At 36.9% G+C, this 19,077-nt stretch overlaps 1 protein-coding gene across 1 annotated transcript in view; it reads right to left on the bottom strand.

Moving 5' to 3' along the window:
- Positions 1–2,076: 2,076 nt before the first annotated feature.
- The window catches only part of ANOS1 (anosmin 1), a 150,336-nt gene continuing 133,335 nt past the window's right edge, over positions 2,077–19,077 (bottom strand). Inside the window, exons 10-14 of the mRNA XM_075095095.1 lie at positions 11,045–11,139; positions 8,846–9,017; positions 7,692–7,912; positions 4,849–4,990; positions 2,077–4,147 (exon numbers count right to left, since the gene is read on the bottom strand). Of these exons, the coding sequence (XP_074951196.1) occupies positions 4,089–4,147; positions 4,849–4,990; positions 7,692–7,912; positions 8,846–9,017; positions 11,045–11,139 (689 nt within the window). The 3' untranslated portion in view covers positions 2,077–4,088. The remainder of the gene's footprint in view (positions 4,148–4,848; positions 4,991–7,691; positions 7,913–8,845; positions 9,018–11,044; positions 11,140–19,077) is intronic.

Below are 19,077 nucleotides of genomic sequence, written 5' to 3' on the forward strand. Positions count from 1 at the left end.
AATAAAGGGTTTTTCTTAATTATTTAAAACTACATGCAACAGCTTATTAGCATCATGTTCCTGGTTACAATGCACAAGTTTGCATAACATCATTTTTAGTAATTGATGTTCACAGGTACTGATCAAAAGGGTAGGAATACACTTGGCACATAGTATAAGAAAATTAATAAATAAGTCAATATCACAACTACATTTACATATACACAAGACAAAAATAAATTTTTATGGTGTTGTACACAGAATTTAGAACTGTCTGGGTCCCATACTTTGTTCTATAAGGCCCTGATTTAAGACACTATTCAAGCAAACTTTGACATCCATGCTTTACGCGAGACATCGCTAAAGCTCATTCTTAACTGCAAAGGTTTACTTCCATCCCACTGACTTCTTTTGTGCATGTGGAAGTTTCCTCTTCCGCATACCTTCCGGAATCGGGGCCTGCCTACCTGAAACTCTCCCTGACTCCAGCTGGGAGCATGGAGATGAAAGTGTTGTGGATTAAACTGAGACAGTATTTAGGTTTCTATACAGTTCTGCCAATGCCAATGGTAAAATTCCAATTCACATTAGCAATGAGTATTTTTTGATTTTGTGTGTGACTGTGTTAAACATTAATGTCAATGTTAGCATTGCCACACCATGTCCTCAGCTCTTCTGAAGCCATTAAGTTGAGGATGTTCAGCATTTCAGAAGTCAGACCTGTTATTTATTGTCCATGTGCTATATTCTTAATGAATATTCAAGATGATACACATAGTAATGCATCACAAGCTCTGTCTTATTTGAATTTCTCTTGCTCTATAAACAACTCAAACAGATACAACAAGAACAAACCATTCTCCTCTTAAACAAAAATCACCGATGAACAAAAGAAAATCCACTTCAGAAAGCAGTTAGCAAAAACGGCATAATCTTAGAATTCCCCTTCAAGAAACAAAGATAAACAAAATGCATCCTGAATTCAACTGACAAATCCATCAGAATCGTACGTAGCAAATAATACATTAGTGTAAAGGTGCAGAGTACCTAAAAACTTCCCAATATCTATATTAACTCTGTATTACACAGCATCACTAGAGAAAATAAATCTTTAGCTAGTGAATGAAGTAGTGAATTACAACTCTATTACTGAATTAAATGTTTAATGTGACTTAGGCTAGTAAATTAGGACAATACCCTGTACAATTCAGCAAACAAGGCTTTATGAATTAGGCACTAACAACTTCAAATCTGTACTGCTAAATTCAAAGAATAACCAGGAAATCACTCATAGTTGGGAATTTAACATCCACGCATGAGCTTTGTTGACCTTGCATTTTTAATTTTTTATTTGGAGGGTGACTTGAAAGGTGAGTTGATAAGCTGATTTGTAGAAGGAAAAAAATAATTTACATCTTAGAGGACTTTGTAAGATACACTTGTTCAATACAGTTCTACTTTATCAACTTTTTATTTCCAGAATCTACTTTAAAAGGGAAAACCTCACCATGTTCTTCAAAAGTACATTGTTAATTTTAAAAGTTGAATGCTTCAAAGAGACTGGCATCAGCAAACAGTAACCATTTTGATTCATTTCAGAAGAATGAGGTTTCCCCTCCAGAACTGAGACTAAGGGTATGATCACTCAGGGCTGCTAACTTCCACTTTATCTCCAAGCCTGCTTTGGCATCATTGTGATAAAGGCTGACATCCATATTCTATGCTTTACCATGTCACTATGAACAAAACATAATTTCATTAACGTTAATCAAGTCACTACAGGTTTGCTCCAACGTAACTACAATAGACTGTGACTGAAAGGTTTGGACAGAAGTTTTCAGAGAAGCCTGAGGTAATTACTTTCCCTGATCCCACTGACTCCTGCTCTCAGCAAACACCACGGAGATCACTTCTAGCCTTACCGATGCCCTGTGCAATCTAAATGTCAGAGCAGTGCTGCACACTGGTCGGATTCAAACTGTGTTTTCTTTGTAAAGGCTTGTACAAACTAAACACTTCCATCCCAACAAAAGTCTCTGAGACTCTGGCCTTCTGCCAACATTGAAAATAAACCTTTATACTACAGATTTTATGACGAAGAGTTCATCTGTTTATTTGCTAATGTATTTTGGGAAAGGGGAGATGACAGAATGATAGAGGAAGGAATTAAAAGCACCATAGTCTTTAATATTTTTAAAACTACTGTTCAAGGCCCAAGACATGCAGCAATAGAAATTTTCTGGAAAGCTCTTGGCCACTGAGTGCATATCAAAAAAGACAACAAGTAGAGTAGAAAAAGAATGGCAAAAAAAGAGCCCTTTAAAACCAAAGGTAAAAATGTAGGAAAACTGGAATAAGCAAGTGACCGCAAAGTAAGTCAGTTTCCTAAACCCTCTGCGGTATCAACCCACATGAAACAAGAAGCTATAAACTTCAGAACATACAAACTGTATTTGAATATTTTGTGAATGTTCTGCTACGATAAGCATAATTCTGATCCTCAGTTTCATGTATTTCTTTTCTCCATCCTTGCTTTCCACAAAAGTTTGTCATCAAGAGAAGGAAAATATATTTACCACTGATGTCTAAGCTCCTCTCACTGAGTATCTCAGGCAAAAATGAAGTACAAGTGGGTCTGTAGCATCTCCTGGTAGAAAAAGTGGCCACCTTGTCAAGTTTGCCTACTAAGCGTCTGAGCTCCGTTAGCCTCTTCATATGATGGTTCAGGGAGCAACGGAAACTCTGCCAAAGAATGCAGGAGCACTTTGAACATCTTGAACATGAGAAGCTGTTTATGAGTATTTGTATGGATGTTTATTGGCAGATACTTTCCACCCTCTCGATAATAAATCCAAGCAGTTTCTGTTTACTGTCGAAGGATGTCTCTCTGTGTGGCAAATTATTCTAGACAGTTTATATTGCACAATAAGGCAATATGAATTCCCTTATGGTTAAAAAGGGCACCCTTCTGTCTAAATTTGAAAAATGCATTCAAATAAACTATAAGCCAATGTTTTCCAGATGCCAGAATATTGTCACATAATTCTTTCTGTAAGCAGAATAGCATGGAGCCAATACATCCATCCTTCTGTTCAAAAGATCCACGGGGAAAAGAGATACGTGCATCAAAAGCCAAAGCCAAAAAGTAGCTCTATGGCTACTTGAATAATAAATGTGCCTCAGAACTTCCATTTTTAAAACTTTCATGTTAACTATTTAGATTTTAAACTAGAAAATCGGTGTTTCTTTTCAAGATATTATTATACCTTGAAATATTATATACCCAAAAATTATAAGTGGGATTCTAAAAGTAATTCTTCCAGGTGCTATCCATTAATTGTATTACTTGCCATAGGTTTTCAACAATTCTATTAATTACCATTTGTTTCCTTACAATGGTACATCTACCTGTATATTTTTTAGCTATTAACTACGTTAATAGAAGATATACATGCTAAAACATTACCATTTCAGAACAGATGGTTGATACAAATGTATCACCATTCTCCTCTGTGGTGATACTGCAGCATTAAATACTGATTATCTTAGGGTTTCCAGGTATTTATTTCACTGACGTCCTTATTTCAGAAGTATGGAGATGTTCTTTAATAGCAAAATATACTAGGGCTTAAACTGGTGACAGGCAGAGCTTTAAGTAAAATAGATCATTTAAACATGCTGATGAGAACATGGCCTCCAGTGTTCAAAAGTATGTATACATCACAAGACAACCTTGCAAATATTAACACTGAAGTCACTAAGAGAAAAAGCTGTATACACTGCACCATTTCAATCTACTTTAAACATAGAAATACAAAAACATTATCATGAATACACTTTTGATTTTCCCACAGGTGTTGAGTCGGATGCGATCTTCACTCTGTTGAATAGTGGTGGTACTGAAATGATACTTGCTGTATGTTTCATCCTGGCCTTGGTGCAAATACAATTTGTCATGGCTAAACTACAAAGATGTAGATACAGATTGTATGGGATGGTAACTTCCACTGGAAAACTGAGTTCATTGCTCCTACAGGTGTGCCTTTTCCTACCCTCCATTTGGGAGCTTAGTTTTTCTCTCAGTTATTTGTATAATCATTTGAAACAGTCTAATATTTCTCTGGGGGTGGCTTGAAGTGATGTGGATGATGTTGCTTCAGATGAGGTCCTAAACAAAAGAACAGGAAAACACACACATATGAAATCCTGAATATGTAACACCATCATTTATCCATATTAAAAAGTCTTTATGAGGATTTCGGCTTGCAATCCTTCAGCTTGTAATTGAATTGCCTGTGCCGACAACTACGTGCACTTTCAGTCCAGACAACTTTAGTGACTACGAAAGGACGAAAGAATTCAAACAGATGAATCTTGGACTAATTCATTATATTTTTTGTTGAGCTTCGCAACATTGAGGTGTACTTTTCAGGTACTTATAAAATGCTGGACATGGCCATTAAGAGGTCTGCACTGCTTTAGAAATATAATCAGGCTCCAGCCATGTCATACTGAATGAACCAAATAAAATCTAATCTTGAAAGCTAAGCACTCCCAGGCCTTGGTAGTACTTGGAGGACAGAATCTTTGAATCCCAAGTGCTATAGGCATAAGCCAAAGAGTTGTGGTGGAATGAACGGCAAATGTCAGACCACTGAAAGTGAGTGAGAGAAAGACTGTGTTTTCTTCCATCATTGCTGATGGACAGTTACGGGGGGAAAAAAAACCAATATTTTCAGGCATCTTAAATTCATGGAATGCTACTGGAACCCATACAGATTCTAAGGCTTGAGCTAAGTGTTTACATGTCATGTAGAGGACTGAAGTTCTGAAACACAGAACCACATGTCAAAATGGGATATTACTTACTGTGGGGTGAAAATGGAGGAAGGTCGGGTGTTCGGAATGATTTTATCGTAGCTGGCCCTTCCCCACCAGTTGTCAGCACTTGAACTTCCAAGCGGTACAGCATCGATGGCCTCAGATTGGGCACGGTAAGTACATAATGATCCTAAAAATAAATAAATCGTGTTAATTCTCAGAGTATCTAAAACTAAGATATAATTGATCTATTCACACATAGCAGTGGTTTATAAAGGTTCTGTCACTCTCAGCATCCACAAATTATTTTCTTAGAATTCTGTAAAAAGGATTTAACATATGCATTGCTTTGTTGAGAGGGTTTGTTTTGAATTTTTTGCTTGACATTGCCTTTGAGCGTACCTTTTTACCATAATGTTATGGTTCCACGTGGGAGAGGTCCAAGTTATTTCTTAGTGTTCTTGAAAATGGATGACGTGCTCATCAGTATAAAAAAAAAAAATTAACTTCCTGGTAATTCTTTTTAACCTGTTCATTATATAAACTTGTTTTTATTTTGGATCTGTGAATTCCACTAATTGGTAAATTAATTCATGGCAGTTTGCAGGTCTGGCCCCCTGCTGCAGCTAGTGAAAATAAGTGTGGCTACACAGATTTCAGTGTATTCGTCCCAATTATACCACGAGAATCTGCCCTTTTATTCTTAATCCAATTTTTGGCATGACAGCCTCGATTTTCACTGCTTCATACCTTGCGTGGTCACTTACATGTGTGAAAAGTCATTTCAGAGTAAGTTTATAAATGTTCCCAAATGGGAATATATCTGACTAAAAAATGTATTAAGGAATCAAAAATCCTGAATCACCTTATTCCAAGCTGAAAAGGACCAGTCCCAGGAAGGTGACAGCAGGGCAGTGACGCCAGACACTGTGGGCACGGTGTGCTCCTGTGACCAGCCGGGCCGGGCTGGCCAGGAGTTTGCAGGTCAAGTTCCCCTGGCTGGCACTGCACGCAGCGCCATGCGGGGGGACATGAGCAGGCTGTGGGAATCACTGATAATTTGCTGTTACTGCCAGAGTAGACAATATAGGGGAAAGGAGAGAGAGAAAAGGTGGGGGGAAACGTGTAGCTTTACTGCCAAATTAGCGCATATTCTGAGATGGGGCTGCTCTTAATAGGCCTTGCTGAAGTTACTGCACCTTGTATAACATACTGAATGGGTAGGGGAGAGAAAGGAGTGCGTATATTGCACTCATACACTCACTCTGCCCATTCAGGTGTTCCTCCAGCAGTTGGGACTTATGGGCTTCAGCCCCCATTGTGGAAATATTAAATTTTTATCAGTCAGAGGCTACCAACGAGAATAAGTGAATGATCTCACCATAAAATAACCTACATTCTGGTGATTTCTGAAAGGTAGGAGATACTGTTTCAGCTCAAACCAGAATTTTCTTAACCGGTTGCCATAAATAGACAGAGAAGTACATAGAGTGATAGATAATTAAATTAAAGGAATCTCCAGGCTCTACAGTAGCGAAAACAGAGGAAAACAAAGATAAAAAAATTAAAGCATAACACTAGGCAAATGAGTGTTTTAAATAAAACTTTATACATATTTCAGACCTAACTGGACCAAAAGCTTAAAAAAAAAAAGAATAGAAATTCTGAATCCTAAAAAAAGAAGATGAAAAGTGAAAACTAACATCTCATGGTCTGAAACTTTGCTTATCATTGTGCTAAAGTGGCTCTTTGCAGCCAAAGGTCTGTGACTGAGTAACCCCTTCAGGTCATCTTGCAACGTGGCCTGCTGAAGAGACCAAGGCTGTATCTGGACTGTGGGTCAAGCTTTGAGTGAATTGGTGCAGATGACACTGAGTCTGTTCTAAGCTGTAACAAAACAGCTCCACACACTGCATGGAAGCTTGCCCCATAGTTTTAGAGAATCCGTGGTCAACTTTGTTGCTCTCCCCCAGAACAGGAGGCTTTGAAATACAGGTTGCCCTAGCCTTAGGACAGTCTGCTAGGAATTAAGACAGAACGGTGAGAACTTTGCCTTGGATTTGTGGAAATGCATTGAATGTAAGATGTGTCCAACAAATCATTTTACGCATTCTTTGATGAAATGTGAAAAGTTTTTCAGCCAGCTCTGCTCTAGACACAATCGCCTTGATCCATTTCCCTGAAGTGAATGGAAGGATTCCCAAGGTTGTTAGCTGACTTTGGATCAAGGCCAGCTGCTTAAGTCCTTTTGTTGACTTTGGTGGATCTGGCAACAGAGTTTGAATGAAGTGCTCTTCACCTGCCTCTGCCAGAGAAGGAACTGAAATAGCAAAAGCCATCTTAAAGCAAATAGGGGGAATAATTCAAATTTTTAATTCTTACACTTTCAATAAACAGTGAAATCTAGTTCTCCTTTAAATTATTTGTCTGTCGGACAATGGTGCATACTGGTAGAGGGGAAAGTAATTTTTATTTTTCTTAGACTAATGAGTGACTTAAAGGAAGATAAAATTCTCTTAAATCCACCGACTTGGACACCAAATAATTAGTAAAACTATAGTAACCACCAAGTTGAACAGCCTGATCATCAAAAGAAAATAAAAACGGTGTATTGACACACAGACAATCCTTTCCTCCCTTCAGGCATTTCTCAGACAGTGGTTCCTAATTTGGCAATTGTGAACATTAAAATGTTTGATGTGTCATCAAGAAGAGTAGCTGTGCTTTTTTTCTCCAGCAAGGAGGAAAAATTAAGCACTTCCTGCTCCAACTTGCCTGCAGAGCCAGAGAATGCTACGTGTGACATCTGCATCGTCACTAAACATTAAAAATAGGCCACATACGCACACACTTATGAAGCCGCTAGCAAAAGAAAGTAACAAACAACTTACTGCTGGCAGTATCTGCGACTGCGAAATGATGCTGTTGGGCAAGCTGTTCTGCCGGCTTTCTGTGGTTACTTCTGCCCAAGTAACTTGAAACCCTGTCATGGGCTGATGAAGGTCTGCCTTAGATATCTTCCAGGAAAAATGACCAGTGATGTTACCTTCCTGGACAATGAAAGACGCAGATAGATTCTCGGGTTTGGCCAACACTTTGGGTAGAACTGGCACTACAAATTTGGAAAGCAAAAAGATAAGCTAAACTTTGAGAGATAACGTTCAATAATGTTTATTTCGTTCCACAAATCAAGGTCAGACAGAGTTTTCTTTCTGGTGTTACCTAGGATCCTGCCAGCTTTCTGCTACTGCATTTTCAGTGTAAACAAAAGCCTCTCTTTGATATAGTCTGTTGACATTTGGTGCCAAATGTAAACTTCAAATAAAATCCTGCCAGATGCAGGCAACAGAAAGGAAAGCCTATGGCATGTAAAGGCGTAAATGCCTCATTCACAGGCAACCATTCTGTTGCTCCCCTGTATTTCAGAATACCTGAGCTCCAGTTTTCAATTTTGGCTGACCTGACCTAGTGGTGACAACAGCCCTGCTTCAAGCAGGTGGCTGGTCTAGCTGAAACCCAGAGGTCCTTACCAACCAACATCTCCATGATTCTGCAATTTTCCATAACCCTGTAGCTATACCTACCATCACGACAACTATAAAAGGTATGAATGCTTATATTTTTTGTTTGAGAGCAGAATTGACCTAAACAAAATCAGACTGAAAAATCAGCCTGCGTCAGTAGCAAAACATTCAAAAGGTGGGTCATGCCAGCATAATTATGTTATACAGTTATCATCTGTCATTATAATGAACATAACTGGGAAACTTCCTCCTCATAAAAATAAAAGCTGTGTAATAACAAATGTCATCATATGTTTATGAACAGTCCACTAATAATGTCACCTAATTGACAAAACAGTAATGTGGTAGCCAAGATCTATAGTGCTCTGTATTTTAGTTGATTTTTCACATAATCATTAGTAATATTATTATTTGGTCTGAATCTTTCATGTCTTATTTTAGGTTTGCTTTTAAAGACCTTTTTTTTGGTGATTATAAATGTATTTGAAACTATTTGGCTACTTATCCACATCATGCCTTACCTCCCTCAGCAGGACAATTAATGTGCTTGTGGTTTTTTTCTTTAAATGCAGAGCAAGGTGGGGTAACAAAGAAAACACTCTCAGCCTTAAAACGACCTTTAGATTTTGCAGGCAAAACAGTTACTTTATATTTGCATGAAAATGACAGGTCCTTCAGAATCATGTAGTTTTCCTAGAAGAAAAACAAAAAGATCACATGCTGCAAATAGACCTCTAGAAAAATAAATAAAAATTGAAAAATGAGGTTGGCAGATGAAAAGTTTTTTTCCAATTAAATTTTTTCCTGATATGTTTAACACATGCCAACATGGCTCTTACCAGAGAACAAAGAAAACACTGCATATGTTATGATAATTTTCAGTAGTGAAATATATTAGAATGGTATTTGAATATGTTCTTCAATTCCACAGAGGTCCTTCGCCACACTGCGTCAAAGCAAGTGGCTTCTATGCTTTAGAAGAGTCTCTCTGAGACGATGGCAATGGAGGTAGCAATGTGAGGATGTAAATGCTCATGGAATTAAATAAACATAAGAAAGCTGAGTTAAGCTGCTGTAAATGACAGGCTTTATCTACATTTAACTTTTAAGAAGTGCATTCAAAGTCCAGCATGGCATTATGGATCCATTTTTTTCTGCCTTAGTACATTAGCTACTTCTACCTTCTTATCAGAAAGAAAAGCTCCACAGCTGAACTACAAAGCGCAATTCTCTGTTTAAAGACAATCACTGGAGAAGAAGACTTTATACAAAGTGTAAGTGTCCTGCTAAATTCTTACTGTTCTCTAAAGTACTTCTGAAAATCACTGCCTGAAAGCATTAGCACAAACCATGTATGAGGAAAAAAAATGTTTGGTTTTCTTTTTTTCTGGGAAAATGTCCAATAATACCTTACTGACTATGGTGAAAAGCCTGTCACTCCCATTTAGATCTCTACTTCCCTTCAGAAACATGAACTTCCAGTATTCCTCTGCAAAACTCCCTCTTTTTCCTAATCACAAACTGGATTTGTCTAACCTTCACCTGGAAGGTCATTTCTATGGGACACAGAGATTGGGCTGAGAGTGGACTTGACTCCCTGCCTTCCACCTGCCAGGAAAGTGCTCTAATAGGCTTGTCTCCTGCTTATAATTGTGACAGGACTATTTTCATTTATTGTGACAAGGCCTAAATGCTCAAATGAACTAATCCCACAATGCTTTTGGGCAGATGAAAAAGAGTCTTTCCTGACCTCTAGTGGAAATAAACTTTTTAAACATTAACTTTCTCCTATCTTCAATGTGCATAGCTTGAAAAATCAGAACTGATCATAATGTTATGTCACAATCATTTTTTTAATCCACCTCTAATATTTGCTTTGCTGACCCCATGAAGCAATGCATCTTACAAGTTAACAGCCTTCTGTATGAGAAATGATGGCTTTTGATTTACTCTACTTTTACATGCCATTAACTCCACTGAATTGATCCACTAGTACAGGTCAGGGCAAGAAGGAAAGGTGAATTGTGATTTCTTCCATTCTCCATAACCCACTAAATCAATTGCAATGCACCAATCACATTACTGTGTTGTTCAAATAATGTGTTACAGAGATGGATGACACTAGATTGCCAACAAATTGAGTATGAAGAACCGCCACTGCAATATATATTTGGACTGACATGTACTTACATAAAGCTTTTCTCCTTATCTGATATCTGTCTGACTTCCAGATTTAATGTCTAGTATTTTTCACCTACGGTCGTTTTTTCTTACTCTATTATTCTCCTCAGGGTTGTGAAACCCACCTGCACGTCTAGAAGAAAGCTTAGTTTATTAATTACTATTATTATTGTTCAGAATTTGCACTGTGCTAGAGTCCTACAGTACTAATTATAGATAAAGCTCCATGTTCTATGTGCTGTAGAACTATATCAGTCCTTAGCTAAGAAGTCTGTTTGCTTGTTCTTGTTTTCTGAATAACACCTACAAAAAAAAATTATTTTAGCCTAGTGCGGATTTAAAAAAAACAAACAAACAATACCCCAAACAGTCCAACTGCATAATTTTTATCTTTTGCTGAAGAGAAACATAAAAAAGAAACATTCTTACTTATCTATGAAACATGGTATAAAGCATACTATGTTATGTTACAGAACCATCCTTTCTCTTGCTGCTTAGAAACTATTCAGAGTCAAGCAGAAGGCTGAGCGGAGACTTACATAAGTCAGCTCAGTTACTTTCCCAAGTCCTTTGGTGTCATTGTGTGCACAGGACTCCAGCAACCAGTGGACTTGGAATTGATTCACGCTGATATCTAAATGATATAAAAAGAGAGGAGAAGACAAATTAAAATAATGATTTCACCATTGCAACTTTTCTGGCTTTTCTGGATGAAAATAGAATGAGTTTTAAGTATTGTAGACCTGGCAATTCCTCACTTGTTCCTAAGCATCCTTCAATAGAATGGACAAAATATTATATGCTTACTTAATTTAAACCTTCTATCAGCTAATTCAGATAACTTTAAAAACAGTGAACTGGCATTTTCAGATATGTAAGCATATACCGCTTACATTAAAAAAACATGCAAACATTTAAATTGAGCGTTAAAAAAAAAAAATCTCAGTGCTGCTAATTCTAAACATCCTGCAAATGATGGGAATGGCTTTGTGTCAACTGCCTGGGACTGTTTATATTGTCAGAGCATTGCAATACTGCTGCCTGGCACTGCTTGAGAAATCTATCTGAAGACATGTGAAAATGTCTGTAAATCCCAGAGCTTTCTTCTTTCAGAATGTATCATAAGACCTGTTCAGTACCTGTCCAAATAAAATTCTAGTCTTGAAAGGCTTGAGCTTGCTCCCATTTAAACCAATGACAAAATGACAAAACCTGCCGCAGTATCAATAGCATAAGCTTTCAACCAAGCAATAAGCTCTTCTAGCTTCTTGCCTAATACTGATTGCACAAGGAAGTAAAACAAAGGGGAATAAAGAATTAGACAAAAGAAACAAAACCCATCAGGTAGTGCACAGACATCCTGTCATTTTTATGGAGTTAGTTCTCCTCTCTCTTTATATAGCGGATGTAAAATTATGCCTGTTATCAATTAGCTTGGTATGACATAGCCACTATTGCCAAGTGCCTCATTGTGGGTTTCAGGAGGGAAAACAAATATCTTTGATGCCTCAAGGGCTGATCTGGCATTAGACTGCTATGAGCAATTCGAATGCAGAAGGGAAGAATTGTAAACTAAAGAGAAAATAAGTAGTGTCAGAAACAGCCCTAAATGGTATTCTGGTAGAAAGACTGATTTTTCCAGCAGTTATCTTCGTAACAACTTGTATGCTAATTATTTGTGTGATCTCTTAGGAAATCCAACTATTTTTTTCAAAAAGAAATCTATAAAGAAATAACTTGCTGTCTTGTGATTGTTCCCTCTCATTTAAAAACAAATAGAGAAATGGATGTGCTTTCTCTCGTCTCTTAGTTGTTGGACTTTCCCACTTGATGTGCCTATTGGATGAAGACACAAACTCACCGTGCATTTGTAAGTAGGTTTTGATGATTTCGTGTCTTCTGTTTCACCCAATTATTGCCCATCACCTGCTTCCACCCCTCTCCTGGGACAAACAAACAAAACACCTAGCTTCTTGGGACCTGAAAACTTTGTACTGCTATATTAATCATGTTATATTAACAATGTACACTCTGTGCCAATTAACCATGGTGAATTTGTTACTGATTGCATATTATCTGATAATCACAATTTATTATTTTAAACTATCTGTGTGTAAAGCGGACTGCTCTTTGTCAAGCTACAAAGTGGCTATTTTCACTTACAATAACTTTCACTTGCAATCCATAAATAAATCATTCTCTCTTTGGTAGAGATTATCCAAGCCAATGAAGCCTTGCCATTATCCAGCCCTCAAGAACTGGAAAAGACACGTACCTCAGGTAGGTCGCTGAATATCACTACATGGGCAACTGGGGAAACATAAATCCCAAGCATCAAGAGTTTAAAGTAGCTCAGCATCCAGATATATCAGTGTAGAGGTTTACTAAGGCTCTGTTCAGAAATATAATTAAACCAGTTGTAACCCAAGATATTTGGTATTTCCACCTCCTGACACAGTAGAATTCTATGTAGGTTTTACTGCAGCCCCACCTCCTATCCTTATGTGAGCTTCTGCTCTCAAGCAGTTCTTTTCTTCCTTCCTACTTCTCTCCTGCATTTGCAAACCCTTAGTAACCCATTCATAAATGGGTTTCTAAAGCTGTGGTTTCTGATAAACTCTATTTGAGCTAGAAAATCAGGAAGAGGTTAAAAAAATGTAATTTCACTTCCTATCAACTTGGATGGTAAATGTAGGGTGAAGGTTTTTAATAAACATAATTTCATATTGTTTTTATTTAAACAAAATGAACAAATGAACCTTATATTTGATAGTGCTCACATCTGATTTTCTGGTAACAACCTATATTGAAAAGACAGGATTTTCTTTCTTTTCAGTGATTACGTAATTAAAATTATTTAAAAAAGGTTTTTGCCTACATATGTAAAAGCACTTCAACTGCTGTAAAATGGAATGCATCAGGACAGCACCATCTAAGTTCTTCCAAAACTTTTCTTTAGAACAGCCTTTTTTGACTTCCCTAAACCTTCAAGACTAAAACATCTTCAATTCTCATCTCCACCTTTATGATTGCTGTTACCTAAAAGATTTGAACATAAGCATGTTAATTGTTTTTTGTGAGGAAAAAAAAGTAAAAACAATTGACAACAATAAAAACAGTTTTCTCCTTTTAAAAAGGTCTATCCTGTCACGATCTAAAGCCTGAGTAATTTGGGTAGCAAAACCAAAATATAATAGGGACGTAGCTCCTACTTGAGACAGAAACTTTTTAAAAAATAGGGAAAGGTGGGACATTTTGTGATTAAATAAAGCTAGAAGCATGAAAAACTCAAAGTGTATGTGCATGCATGAAGTATACATATTAAATAACAGGACTGATTTAGAAATTAATTTTTTTAAAAGCGAAAGGAGACAAGATGTATGGAATGATCTAAAAATCCACATAAGAAACTTGAAAACAAAAAAAAAGTTGAAAATATGCCTTGGTTTTATAAAGTTGCTCATAAAACTCATGGCTCTAGAGTTTAATTTTTATGCAACTTTATACACCTAATTTTGTGTTTACAGCACACACAAAAGAAAAGCTTCTCCCAGCCTTCCTTCCAGCAACATACACGCTCCTAGTCAGATTGGTACTATAATTTTATTTAGATTTTTTTCAGCTGTCCATCACAAACTCGGTGATAAGTACTGGACAAGCGATCCCAGCTGCACTCTGGCTGAATGTCAGCCACTACCACCAAAGGTAATGGTTTGAATTAAGCCCAGCTGAAGTCAATACATTGTAACCTACAGCCACATCTTTTTCTGAAGAGTCATTTGAGTAGTTAATATTAACAGAATATCCAGTATCTAATGGGACTAATTTTGGCCAATTTTATCAGAAAGCTCTGCTATCCCTTCTAGAATAGGTAAATAACACTGAAAAGAAACTGCCAGACTCCTTCAGTCTGGTTCCCTGATATTTCAGATGTCACATTATAAACGCTTTTTTGTATATAATCAATCTCCTTCTTAACAGTTTGGAGTTTTCTTGATTCTGTACTTCAAATTATAAGTGTTCATAAAGCTTTATAACTTCATTGTTCTCATGGTTAGAAAGTAGACCATTTGGCACTAAAAAGACTGATGCTTGCACAAACAGCAAGCATTCCTCTCTCCCCAAACTCAAAATATTTGTATAGAAACACTGAATTTAAAGGACGTAAGTGCTAGCACTCATTCACGCAGCTCTAAGCTTGTGAAATTAGTCAACGTAATAATAATTTAAGTAAGAACTCCGTAAAGGACTTTTACAGCAGACAGCTTATTCAAACAATTACTTCTATTCTCAAGCTTCTTTAAAAAGTCGGGGCGAGGGAACATACAGGGATGCAAACCAGAAAGATTACTTTAAAAATCCCTGTAAAGTTACTGTCATGGACATGACCTTCAGCTGCTCAGGCTAAAGATTTCTTGATGTTTCCGAAAGTTGCAAAAAATAATCCTCCCAAATAAACTAATAGCTAATGGAAATTATTTTGGCTATGATTTTCAAAGTGAATTTTCTGAAGTATAAAATGAGTTCTTAGCCTTAAGAAAATATTCCTATACAGACATCACAAGCATGTTCTTAAAATTCCACATATGCTTAACTGTTTTAATGAACAAGGGTATTCAGCCAACTTTGTTGGACAGAAATCTTAAATCTTAAATCTCTAACTAGAAATGTATTGATTAGGGGATGCTCTAAAGCATGTTGAAAAGATGTATGTTTTGATTCCCTCCCTCCTGTGTTTCACCCAAAAAAGTCTTTAACTCCATGAGTATCTCCACGAAGCTCGCTCTCTAGTGATTGTTTTTATGTTTTTATGAAGATTTATCTTCTTTCTGCCCCTCCCCACATAAACTCTTTAGTTCCATTTCAACTAAAATAAATAAATATAACTCAGATTTATTTTTTTTTGGGGGGGGGAGGGGAATGCACATTTATTCTGTAGCTTTGAGCTGCAAAAGCAGCTCAACATCCCATTAATGCCAATGCCAAATGCATCTGTTTGCAGCTTTGAAAAGTTCAGGTTCATACGCAGAATTTAAGCATCTTAGATTAAAAAGTTTTGTTTAAAGTACTGCAACATATCGTAAGCCATGGCTGCACGAGGGTGAATAGGAATACCCTAGACCTACATTCTATATTTGCTAAATCTCATCATCTCCCCAAAGAATTTGAAGCTCAAGACAACACCTATTCAGAAAAATCACCCCAAAAAATGCCAGGTAACTGCAGATTTTCCTATCTGGAACTTCTGGTTTAAATAGTTCTACAGTTTATTGAAAATAAACTAAATAAAAAAGTAACTTCTTTTCCTCATCTTTGCCAATGTTTTCTACATTTCTGTTCTGCTGTATGTTCCTATTACTGCCAGCCATGTGAATAACTTCATGTATTCTTTCATGTTTTTCATTTCATGTTTTCTTTCTGTCTACCATGTTACTGCAGACAGCTCCTTTCTTTGCCTCAAATACTTTTTTTCTGCTTTATATTTCATTTAGTGTTGTAAAAGGGTGTCAACTTGACAATCATGAGGAAGTGAAGTTGCTTTGTAGCTAGAAAACCAGCATAGCATAGGCAGGAACAGCAGTGACGTTTGTTCCCACAACCCAATGCCACCAATATGACAACAACCTACTATGAGTCCAGGAGACCAGATAAACAGACTGAAGAGGTATGTATTACTTTGCATTCCTGTGATCCACAGCAAGATAATTGCAGCAGACTGTTTCGGGAATTGGGACTAGTTCTGCTGCTGGTTTGCTGGAGGCCTTTAGGCAAAGCACTTCATGGATCCTTCCCTCTGTTCCACCCCTGTCAAGTGTCAGTAATGATAATGGTTTCTTCTGTAGAAGTATTTCAGCTCTAGAGTTGCATACTATTCTGTTTGACGGGTGGTGGTGGGATGATGGGTCTCTACAACTTGGTACAAAAATGCCAATTAATGCCAGTTATGACAGCACTATTATGCAGGCAACCAAATTATAATAAATTCTTAGAATGTAAAATCTTGCTGGAAAACAAGATTTCAGAGCAGACGTGTTCAACAACAGCAGCTCAAATTAAGGTTTAATTACCATAAGTATGTCTGGCATCAATAAACACAGTAATATCAAGCTGATTTCTGTATTGTGACATGACTTGAAGTAATTAACAAGCAGTTTCTGATAGATTTTACCATTGGAATAAAACATGGTAAAAAAAAAAAAAGTTTCTAAAATAAGACATACTTATATGAAAACCTTTACCAGGCAGCATAAAAGTATTAATTTAATATAAATAACAAGCATACATCAAATGAGTATTTCAGTGTAAAAGGAAATGGTGTTCTGTACTTTTTGTCAAGTTACCTCAGTACTCAGGACTCCCCTCAAAATATATACATACAATTAATATGCTAACTGTATGTCAAAAAGAGTTGTTATCAAAGCTTGGAAGATAATTCGCAGTATGTAAACCTGCTGTCTTCATGCAAACCTAATCTTTCTTCAAACAGAATGCCATAAGCAGACTGAAATTTCTGTGAAGCTATTCAGTAAGAAAAATACTGAAAGAATTTGGTCTGGATGTAGCTAAAACTTTGCATTTATTATATATTGTTAAATCTAATATTTCATAGAGCAAACTGCAATGAGTATTTGTGACTGGCCACATGGTTTTTGTTTTTCTCCTCATACTGGGGGGTTGATCTCACAAGCTTCTGAGAACTCTGGCTTTGATTCAAGAAAGCACTTAAGCATATGAGCAGTCATGTTGACTTCAATAGTTAAGAGCAGCTAATGGATCAGTCCAGAAGGTTTAGTACCCACCAAGACCAAGACACTAATGACCATACAAACTATAGTTAAAAGATGGTCTTGAACATGTCTTTGATTGTCCTAGTCTAATAGGAAGAAGGAAATATAGCTAAATTAAGTAATTTCCTTTCTGGATCATGTGTCTTGCAGCATTACTGCTCAAAAACTAGGCTACAGCCAAGGGGTAAAGATTTTTTCTTTAATATCACAGCACAGGGCAGAATATGCTCAGGGCACATGAAGAGCACGTCTCAGTATCTACAAGCTCGATTAATTGTTTCTACAGCAAAGTTATAGTATGAATTTTGGGGAGCTCTGTAAAATTCCTGTGTCAAACGACACACCATCCAGGAAAACAACATTATTATCTCATTGTATGGAAAGGTGAAGCTGTGCTCTGGAGAATGTAAAAGTAACAATGGTAAATGGTGAAATTTATGATGCCTTGCAGAAAGAAGAACATTTTGTCATCTCTAAAGTGTCCAAAGATGTATACAAGTCAGAGGCTTCCTGAAGAAATGTTCCTGCCCTATCATCTCCCATTATGCAACCCCTGATACACCTTTACAAGTGTGGATCTAATACAATGCAGCGCTGCTTCCAGCCCACCATTCTTTCGGAAGGATAAGCAGCAGTGTTTGCTCTGCAGCATTATCTGCCTGTATTTCCACACCAAGAACTATTATGCAAGTACTTGAGATAGAATATTAGGAAGTGTCTTCTGTTCTCTCAGGCTTGTGTACATCTGCTTATCAGGCCACCGGTCTTCTCCATGCAAACACCAAGTTCTACAATGTGCAAGTTTCCATAAACACTTTTTCTGCTAAAACTCAGTTGCTGGAGAGGTCCTGAAAAATATGCAGGGAAGGCTTAAACATGGGCAAAATCCAAGTGAATAAATGAAGCAGTGTTATTTACTACTAGTTGCTTCAGTTTTGAAGTAATAATTAGTATAAAGTTATCCCCATAGTATTTATTGCATTGTAGTAACAGCATGACTGAAGAGCGCTTTCAGAAGGAATACTTCAGCGTATTGCAGAGAAGCAAAACATGATCTCAGTCAGTACTTGATAATAACACCTATTTATTTCTTCACATATTGGTCCATGAGCCATTCTATGCCTCTCTGAATCATGGTGTTTCTTGCCAACATTTGAAATCTGAAGCTAATGACAAGACAAGAAATAAAGATAGAATTACAAGTATTATTTTACTTATGGTAGTTTAGCAAATTCAAAGTGAGTTATCAGTTGTAGGACCCACAGGTAAACACAATTTACCTTCAACTAATGATAAAATGCTGCATTGATGTGCTAGTCCATTGCAAGTCTCTCTGCATTCCTCTTTTCCCTCTAAAAGCTATGTTGTTGATGTGTTCTGTCTCAAGCATTCTAGGTAACTTCTCATTAAAAAATGAAATGAAAGCAGCTCTGGCTCTTTAGCTGCCTGTGCTTTGATTCACCCAATATTATAAAAAAGGAAAAAAAACCCCAAAGTGTCAAATGTTTGGTTATTAAATTCATGGTATTCATGACACCTCTGAGAAAAAGAACTTTTTGATAATCACCTATTCAAGCAGTATGATTAAAATAAACACCAAAACCCTCAGCTGACATTTAAACTTCATTCAATAAACACTTCCTAACAAGGCAAACTATACTGTTTCCTGCTCTTACATGGAACATAAGCAGTATCATCTAAATTGCAACAATTTTGTTTCCCACATTATGCCATTTAAAACAAACTTTCTTTTTATAGAACACATCCATTGTTTAATATAATAA

This window comes from Phalacrocorax aristotelis, chromosome 1, assembly GCF_949628215.1.
Source record: "Phalacrocorax aristotelis chromosome 1, bGulAri2.1, whole genome shotgun sequence".
NCBI lineage: Eukaryota > Metazoa > Chordata > Aves > Suliformes > Phalacrocoracidae > Phalacrocorax > Phalacrocorax aristotelis.